Source organism: Giraffa tippelskirchi, chromosome 14 (assembly GCF_054371585.1).
Source record: "Giraffa tippelskirchi isolate mGirTip1 chromosome 14, T2T-mGirTip1v1.2.pri, whole genome shotgun sequence".
NCBI lineage: Eukaryota > Metazoa > Chordata > Mammalia > Artiodactyla > Giraffidae > Giraffa > Giraffa tippelskirchi.
In genome coordinates, this window is record NC_137288.1 from 8,262,294 (window position 1) to 8,271,413 (window position 9,120).

The 9,120-nt window shown below is 53.8% G+C and overlaps 1 protein-coding gene and 1 long non-coding RNA gene across 2 annotated transcripts in view; one reads left to right on the forward strand and one right to left on the reverse strand.

Moving 5' to 3' along the window:
- Nucleotides 1-3,867, forward strand: part of LOC145534171 (uncharacterized) — a 63,309-nt gene extending 59,442 nt beyond the window's left edge. The window contains exon 9 of the long non-coding RNA XR_014074304.1: nt 1,661-3,867. This is a non-coding gene — a long non-coding RNA (uncharacterized LOC145534171). The remainder of the gene's footprint in view (nt 1-1,660) is intronic.
- LOC145534052 (uncharacterized) lies at nt 1,579-5,587 on the reverse strand. The gene is made up of 3 exons (XM_081561420.1): nt 5,410-5,587; nt 4,698-5,010; nt 1,579-4,445 (listed from the first exon to the last, which is right to left on the reverse strand). The coding sequence occupies exons 1-3, from the start codon at nt 5,542-5,544 to the stop codon at nt 3,814-3,816; spliced, it is 1,080 nt and encodes a 359-aa protein (XP_081417546.1). The 5' UTR covers nt 5,545-5,587; the 3' UTR covers nt 1,579-3,813.
- Nucleotides 5,588-9,120: the final 3,533 nt, after the last annotated feature.

Below are 9,120 nucleotides of genomic sequence, written 5' to 3' on the forward strand. Positions count from 1 at the left end.
ACAGGTGCATCCTTCCCTTCTGGGTTAGATGGACTCGTGGATATCACTTCAGTGCATGGCATTGTCAGTGGGGGTGATAATTCCCTTCTCATTGGAAGACTTTGCTGTGAGTATTAGAAATGCAAGTGACTTCTCTTCCCCTTCCTCCCTGTCCATCTCTCAGAGCCACCGGGAAACAGAGGCCTCATCCACGGTCACACAGGCCTGAGGGGGTGCAACTAGACTGTTGTTTCTTCAGGCCCTCAGTGCTGGACATCATCCGGGATCCTCTGTGTGTGTCTTCCTCAGTCTGGTGTCCCTTCAGACCTTTCCCTAGTTTTCACAGGCTTGTTGTGTTGGTGTTCTTTGTCTGTTTGGAGACGCATCCTTGATAAGCTTTGTGTTTCCACTCATTCGTCTGGCGATGTATGACCTGTCTTTTGCTTTTGTCATGAGGTCTTTCCCACAGTAGATATCTTTGATTTTGCCAAGTCCACTGTATTCTCTCGGTTTTTTTGTGGACTGCCTTTTAGTTTTGTGTGTGAAGACTCAAAGCACGTGTCCGGTTTCTGCTCATTGTTCTTCTAGATTGGTGACAAGTTTTCACGGAAAGTTTGTCTAGGGATAAGTGGAAGTGAACTCGGTGTAAGGTGTCAAGTCTCCATCTCCATTCATGTCATCCCCTGCAGTTTCCAATTCCCTGTTCCTGAGTGGTTTTGGAGACCTTGTGGGGAGTTTGGTTGCATTGGAGTTTGCATTACCACCTTGATTCGATTCACACTGTTCTGCCGTCAGGGACACTGTCAAGGGGGAGTGAGGAGCAGCCTGCACTTCCAGCAGTGACCACACGGTGGGGCGAGTGCTGCTCTCCCCTCTGGGAGCCCCAGGCCACAGGCATCCCAGTGAGGAGCCAGCTCTGTGCTCAGCTGAAAGGAGTTAGTCTCTCAGGGGCCTCTGAGCCCTTGCCTTTGGATCACCCAGGGTGGGCATTGACTGGGACAGAAAAAATTGCCCTGAATTCCATGGACGGAAGAGCCTGGCTGTGTAGAGTTCGTGGGTTGCCGTGAATCAGACACAACTGAGGACAGAAAAATTCAATACATTAAAACACTTTTGGGGGGTGGGGGTGAGTGAAAGGGGGTGATGTGGGTTTTTTTGTCTTATATAACAGCCAAGGGAAATCTAGTTTAAACCTAAATTCACATAGACGGGAAAGGTATAGCTCTCCGTCACCCTATTTAAAAAAAAAAAAAAAAACTACTAAACTTTTCTGAAAGTTTATTTACTAGCTTCCTTGAGCAGTTCATGGTGAAGCTTTTTTTTTGTTTTTTTTCTGTGACATTGGCCTCATTAAAAAGTACGGTTTGCCTTTACTGGATAATTTTGTTCATTGGTTTCTTAGGGAACCTTGGTAATATTTGAGTTTCCTGGGGAGTATGGTCACATGACCTGGCCCTGGCCAATCGGTGCGTTCCACCTCCCTGGCCACTGTGATTGGCTCCGGGCTGGGGCAGTGCCCAATCGGGGCCCAGGGCCGGGCCTGACGTTGGAAGCCAGGGGAAGACGAGCTGTCGTCCTGCTGGGGTAGGGGAAGGGGTGGGGCCGGGGGAGGTCAGGCTCCAGCAGTGGGAGGGGCGTGAGGTCCGCCTGCGGCAGTTGGTGACCTTCCCGCTCCCCTCAGGGCAGAGCCGCCGGCCTGAGAATGAGGGCGCTGCTGAGCCCAGGGGCTGGGATGGCCCGTTGCTGCTGTGGTCCCAGAGCTCCACCCGAGACCTGAGGGAAACCTTCTGCCCGTGAGTCCTCTCCCGCTTGTCTGTCAGCTTGTTTGAAGCATGCTGGGTTTTCTGCCCAGCTGGCTAAGGGGAGTCCCTGGAAATGCAATGGTGTGGGTTTTGGCAGACTTCAGGGAAGACATGCCAGATGAGCCTGGGAGACTCCAGCTTAATCTGGATTCAGGAGATATCTCTTCGGGCCAGCTAGTAATTGTAAGATAAGCCTAATGAGTCTTCACAGGATGAAGAGAGTAACGTGCCAAGGTAGCATTCGATGTCCTCATTCGAGAGGATGAAGCTGGTGCTCAGAGAAGGGGGGAACTTGGCCACAGCAAGGAGGTGTGCACCCAGACAGAACCCCCAGATCCGGCCATTGGAGCTCAGGGAGGCCACTGGTGTGGCTTGTCCCTGTGGCAGGGGCCGAGGCACGCAGCCCACCCTGATTCCTGTGGGGGCCTGACTTGGGAAGTGCCATCTGGTAGCTTTGAGACTCACCAAACCAAATTGCACTGGAGAGAGGAGGGACACCTTCCTTCATCCACCCCCCACCCCCGCCGGCTTCCCACATACCCTGACCCCTTTCTCTCGATTTCGGAGCCATTTCCAGAGTCCCGCTCATATGACCTCATTCGAAGTGCACTGTGGACGAGCTGCCATCTGCAGCTGCTACCACAGCAGCCAAGGGCTTTAGCTCCCGAGTACCTCCCTTCCTTTGGAACTTGGGGGCCCTCTACTCCCCACTTGCACACCACAGACCTTTGCTGAGGATTGTGGGGACCCTCACTCAGTTTGCAGCACGTTGTAGCCATCCCTGTCCTCCCTTGAAACTCAGCTTGTGAGCTCCTTTGGAGCAGCGTGGCCCACCTGGCTGCAACGGAAGAGACACAGCTGACAGTGAAACAACAGCTTAGATCTGAGAGCCGGAAAGCTCTGTCAAAAGGGACCTCCCTCTTCACGCCGTAGAGGCTGTAGGAGCCGCCAGGGTTTCGGAACCAGTGCTGGGGCCAAAATGACTCCACAGCTGTTTTCCTTCCTGGGGAGGGTTCTGGCTTGAGTGGGAATGGCTCAAGTCTAAGGTTCTGAAAGCCCACTGTGTGCAGATGCACGGTACACAGAGAGGAGAAGGTGGAGTCCTGCCCTGGAGGTGGTCACAGCTCACGGATGAGCCAGGCAGGCAGGCAGGCAGGGCATGAGAACACCTGAGCTGCCTTCATGAGTGAATGGTGTGGGGGCAGAGGAAGAGAAGCCGGTCTGCTCCCTCATGTGGTGCCCAGGGCAGGTTGTCCCCAGAGGAAACCCTTACGACGGTGAGGAGAATCCCTGCTGTTTCCCAAGGGGTTCCGTCGGTGCGTGTCTTCCCCGGAGCGCTCAGGCCGTCTCTAAAGTACACTGGCCATGGGCATTGCCTCTCCTTGGAACTTCCCATGTGTTTCTCTTTTTTATGGAACAGTGATTTTCTAGAGGGGTTCTGGGCCACAAGGATGTTGGGTCATTTTCTAGCCTTCTGTCATGAAGAACGCTTTCCTGGGCGTTGGGGTGGTTTGTTGTTCCAGCTCCCTTTCTTGGCTTCTTTTGGGAGCTGGTGCAACAAGACGAGCTCAGCCTCTGCCTTCTGGCGGAGATGTCACCCTTGAAACAGCAATGCCTGCCTGGAGATAATGATGGCAGTGGCCAAAAGGGCTTCGTTTGGCACATGGTATCTTGAAAGGACGTACACCGTCCTTTCAGATATCAAAGGCTAGTTCAAATGACATAAAAATGAGAACTCTCCAATGGAGTCTTACAGTAGGTGGAGAGTCCGAAAAACACTGCTTCAGTCATTTCACGGAGAGTCATTGATTGGGGACACCAAGAATATAGGAAGGAATGCACAAAGAAAAGATGAAATTGTGTTCAGGATCGGGGGAAGGGATGAACAGGGCGTGCTTGCCTTGAATCCAGGCTTTGTTGGGGGGTGGGGCATAAAGATCAAACGGGTCTGAAACTACCAAGTGGTGATGGTAACACAGTATCACCAGAGTTACACAACAGTGTTCCCAAATTGCAACAATGATGAGAAAGTTTACGAATCCCAACTTAACCAACAAAAATACAGGAAACCATACAAAAAAGAAAACATCACCAGAAAGGTGGAAACAAACCAAATGCAAAGCAGTTCAGGGGAAAGGAACTCCATGTCCCCTGGGGGCAGACCGAGTTGCCGGCGTCCACGGTGAGCAGACAGGGATGGAGGCTGCAGAGCCGACCGCTCCCCTGGACGTGGTGTTTCCGGCAAGGGCTCTGGGTGTCTGTCCAGAGCGGGGGCTCGTTCTCCCTGCAGGGGTGGGTGAGTCATCGTGGGCGTCTGGGTGTTGCGCGGGAGCCAGGGCAGGCTCTCCCTGCCGAGGCGGTGACTCCTCCTCTGCCTCGGGTTCTCCTGCCAGAGCCCGAGCAGGTACAGGTGCACGTGGAGGTGGAGGTTCTGGCTGAGGGGGTGGGACATCAGTGCCTGGGGCTGGGGGTCCTGCAGGCACGGAGATCCGATCTGCCCAGTGTGCTGGCCAGTACCCAGCTGGCCTGGTGTCTCTGCGAGGGCAAGTCTCGGTTCTCCATCTGCCCTCGGTGGATCCCTGGGTCCTGCACCTGGAGCCACCACCTCTGTAGGGACAGGTCTGGGAAGTGGAGCCTGGTTCCAGTTGGAGGTCAGTGCTAGAGCTGGGGGAGAAGCAAAGTTTGCCCACAGGCCAGCCTTGGCATGTGCGTATCCCGGGACAGAAAGCTTCCAAGAGATTCCCAAAGAATACCCAGCGTCGGATGTCTTTTGGGACTGAAGTGTGCAAGACGGGGGGCGGGGGGTGTGAGGCCAGTGCTTGCTGCAGGCCCAGCAGCAGCTTTCGGGGACTCGTCCCTGTGTAGCTCAGCACCCCGTCCCCACACACTCCCGTGCAGCAGCCCCAGCGTCCTCACCTCTGTGCTCTGGCGTGCTGGGCTCCAGGTCCTCCTGCTGCCTCAGAGGCCGGGGTTCTCGGGACTCTGGGTCGGAGCCGGGTGTGCTGAGCTCCGTGGCAGCCTCAGACTGGGCCGGCGGGTGTATCCTAGGCGGTGTCTCTGCAGCAGGCCTTCCCCGCCTCCTCTTCTCCCCCGGTGGGGCTGATGCCTCCGTGGGCACGCTCACCTGGAGCCTGCACTGGGCCTCAGGGGCGGGGGGGTGGTGCTCCGACCCCTCCCTCCGGGAGGTGGATGGGGTGTCCCCGTCCTCGGCCTCATCACGTGGGAAGCTCTGCAACGACAGTGACCGTCAGCCAGCCATGCTGGGAGTTTTCCAAGCTGGGCCTGGCCAGTGGAACCGCTGCTTCTGCCTGCTCGAACTTCTCTTCCCAGAAGGGTCAGAGACGTGTGTCTGCTCAGATCCCCACCCGGGAGGAAAGAGACCCACCTGTGGGTGTGAGGTCAGCCTGGGCGGCCGCCGCTGCCCGCACACTCCCCATCGGGCCCAGCCTGCTCTCCCCTGGGGTGTGGACACAACTTGTCCGCAGGCTTCTGACCCCACATCCGCCTGGGCTTCCTTGAGGGAGACACACCCCGAGAAACCCGCATCCACACACACAGGCAAAGGACCCGGTGTTTCCGGGTGGCATGGGCGAGGTGGCCTGGCCCGGCCTGGGGCTCCCCGTGTTACCTTTCTGTTTCTCCGGGCAAACGGCCAGAGGCCTCTCGGGGGTGTCCTGAGCCAACGTCGACAGGGTGCCCACGCACACTGCCTGTGAGCTCTCCTGAGGCCCCGGCCTCTGGGCATGGGCAAACAGCAGAACATCCTGGCAGCAAGTGATCTGGCTGGGGGCTCCTCTCCGCTCTGGAGGCCTGGATACCCGGGTTGCGGGTTCTGTTGGGTTCTGTTGCCGGCAGGTGACATCATCGCCTGGGGTTCGTGCTGAGGTCCCTTCCCCAAAACTTCCCAAGGGAATCTCTGGGTTTCTGACTGCTCGACCACCCCCCTTAGGCCATGTGCAGGCACAGAGACGCCCACACAGCCCAGCCCACAGCCCTGGGGAGGCCTGGGTGCAGCCAGGGCCTGAGCTCCGAGGGCCCTGCTGCTCTCAGACCAGGCTCCTTCTTCTCATAAGTGGTGTGGCCCTGGACAAGCATATGCCCCTCAGGGTTTCCCCAGTCTCTCCATCTGCAGAGTGGGGGTCATTCTCCCATCTGCTTCCTAGGTCTGTCGGCCTACGAGCAGCTCCATGCCTTTCCACCTGGGGCCGATATCACGTGGAGCTCGTGCGCTGAGACTTCAGAAAGAAAGATTCCATCCAGGGCTGACATAGCACAGAATGGGGCAGAACGAGGCCTGGATGTGCCGTGGTACCCAGGAAAAGGCACTCCCCCTCCTGACTGTTTTGAGACCCCGCATCCAAGTTGGAGGACCGAAAGGAAGACTCGAAGGTCTCCCTCTCTTGTAGAAAAGAGTAGCCAACTTTCTGGTCCTGTTTCCATTGAGATTCTGTTCAAGTGTCCCAGCTCGGCTTCTGCGGGTGGCTGAGCTTCTAATGGCTCCCTGCGTTCTTGTCTTTTCCTCTGCAAACCTTCCGTCCTTTTCCCCCTTCTGGGGTGGATGGGCGCTGTCATTGCTTCTACCTTCGAGATAGATTGAGGAAAAGTCTGGACCATCGACTCCTTTCCTCTCTTTGGTTCTGTGTCTCTCTCTGGCTGTGTCCCTCTCTTTTCCTTTCTCAATTCCCTCTGTGTCTTCCTCTTTCTCTCTCGTGTGTGAATGGATGGATGCTAGGAATTCCACATGTATATGATTAGATGAGGGTTATGTTTTAGGGATAGGTTAGAGGGAGAGAAAGGCTTCAGGTCGGAGTTGGTCATAGGGGAAGGGTCAAGGGTGGTGGTGGTGTTTCTTGGAATCTGAGTGCTGTGCATTCTTCGTCTCTTTCCATATGAACCCCTTCTCAGATACACCACTTGGAAGGAGTCTCTCGTGTTCCGTTTCCTATCTTTTGCATTTGTGAATGCTTAGCTTCTCTGTTGTGAAGAGGTTCCATTGGATGGAAACCCATTGGTGTACTTCGTGTACCTCTTTCCCTTAATTGAAGAGACCCATTTCTACCTCCGCCCAGCAAATGGCAAGGAGACTCTGATGTTAAGGAGCCTTTGACCTACGCTTCTTTCTAGCTATCTCATGACATCAGTCTTTAGGGTGAGGTTTTTCCCCAATATTGAGGTGGTCTGAGATCCAAACCAATAGCGTTCTTCAGATGTAGCTGTCTGGGTTTCCCATGGACATTGATTGAAGAGGCTTTCTTGTTCCCATTTGGATAATCTCCCCTTCTGTGTCAGAGATGAGTTGACGATGGATGCTGGGGTTTGTTTCTGGACCCTCAACTTTATTCCATCGATCTGGATCTGTGTGTGTTGTTGTATTCCCAATAGCATACTGTCCTGCCGCTGCCGCTGCTGCTGCTAAGTCACTTCAGTCGTGTCAGACTCTGCGCGACCCCATGGCCTGCAGCCTACCAGGCTCCTCCGTCCAGGGCATTTTCCAGGCAAGAGTACTGGAGTGGGTCGCCATTGCCTTCTCCGATACTCTCCTGAGGATCCTAGTTTGGTCGTCTAATTTCCTTTCACACAACCTTGGATGTCCGTATCGGGGCCTTTTCGTCGGATTGTATTGACAATTTAGGCTCTTTTCTGTTTCCGTAACCCCTTTTGCAATTCTTTGTTCGGTGCGAAAATGCATTGGCATTTTGGGAGGAATAGCATCGAAGCTGTGGATTGCCTTGTGGGGCTGTGACATCATTTTACCAATAGGAATTTTTCAAGCCCTGAGCACAGCTTCTCTCTCCAGTGATTGGTGTGGGCTTGATCTTCCTTCTTCCATCTCTCGCCGTTTTGTGAGAACAGGTGCATCCTTCCCTTCTGGGTTAGATGGACTCGTGGATATCACTTCAGTGCATGGCATTGTCAGTGGGGGTGATAATTCCCTTCTCATTGGAAGACTTTGCTGTGAGTATTAGAAATGCAAGTGACTTCTCTTCCCCTTCCTCCCTGTCCATCTCTCAGAGCCACCGGGAAACAGAGGCCTCATCCACGGTCACACAGGCCTGAGGGGGTGCAACTAGACTGTTGTTTCTTCAGGCCCTCAGTGCTGGACATCATCCGGGATCCTCTGTGTGTGTCTTCCTCAGTCTGGTGTCCCTTCAGACCTTTCCCTAGTTTTCACAGGCTTGTTGTGTTGGTGTTCTTTGTCTGTTTGGAGACGCATCCTTGATAAGCTTTGTGTTTCCACTCATTCGTCTGGCGATGTATGACCTGTCTTTTGCTTTTGTCATGAGGTCTTTCCCACAGTAGATATCTTTGATTTTGCCAAGTCCACTGTATTCTCTGGGTTTTTTTGTGGACTGCCTTTTAGTTTTGTGTGTGAAGACTCAAAGCACGTGTCCGGTTTCTGCTCATTGTTCTTCTAGATTGGTGACAAGTTTTCACGGAAAGTTTGTCTAGGGATAAGTGGAAGTGAACTCGGTGTAAGGTGTCAAGTCTCCATCTCCATTCATGTCATCCCCTGCAGTTTCCAATTCCCTGTTCCTGAGTGGTTTTGGAGACCTTGTGGGGAGTTTGGTTGCATTGGAGTTTGCATTACCACCTTGATTCGATTCACACTGTTCTGCCGTCAGGGACACTGTCAAGGGGGAGTGAGGAGCAGCCTGCACTTCCAGCAGTGACCACACGGTGGGGCGAGTGCTGCTCTCCCCTCTGGGAGCCCCAGGCCACAGGCATCCCAGTGAGGAGCCAGCTCTGTGCTCAGCTGAAAGGGGTTAGTCTCTCAGGGGCCTCTGAGCCCTTGCCTTTGGATCACCCAGGGTGGGCATTGACTGGGACAGAAAAAATTGCCCTGAATTCCATGGACGGAAGAGCCTGGCTGTGTAGAGTTCGTGGGTTGCCGTGAATCAGACACAACTGAGGACAGAAAAATTCAATACATTAAAACACTTTTGGGGGGTGGGGGTGAGTGAAAGGGGGTGATGTGGGTTTTTTTGTCTTATATAACAGCCAAGGGAAATCTAGTTTAAACCTAAATTCACATAGACGGGAAAGGTATAGCTCTCCGTCACCCTATTAAAAAAAAAAAAAAACTACTAAACTTTTCTGAAAGTTTATTTACTAGCTTCCTTGAGCAGTTCATGGTGAAGCTTTTTTTTTTTTTTTTCTGTGACATTGGCCTCATTAAAAAGTACGGTTTGCCTTTACTGGATAATTTTGTTCATTGGTTTCTTAGGGAACCTTGGTAATATTTGAGTTTCCTGGGGAGTATGGTCACATGACCTGGCCCTGGCCAATCGGTGCGTTCCACCTCCCTGGCCACTGTGATTGGCTCCGGGCTGGGGCAGTG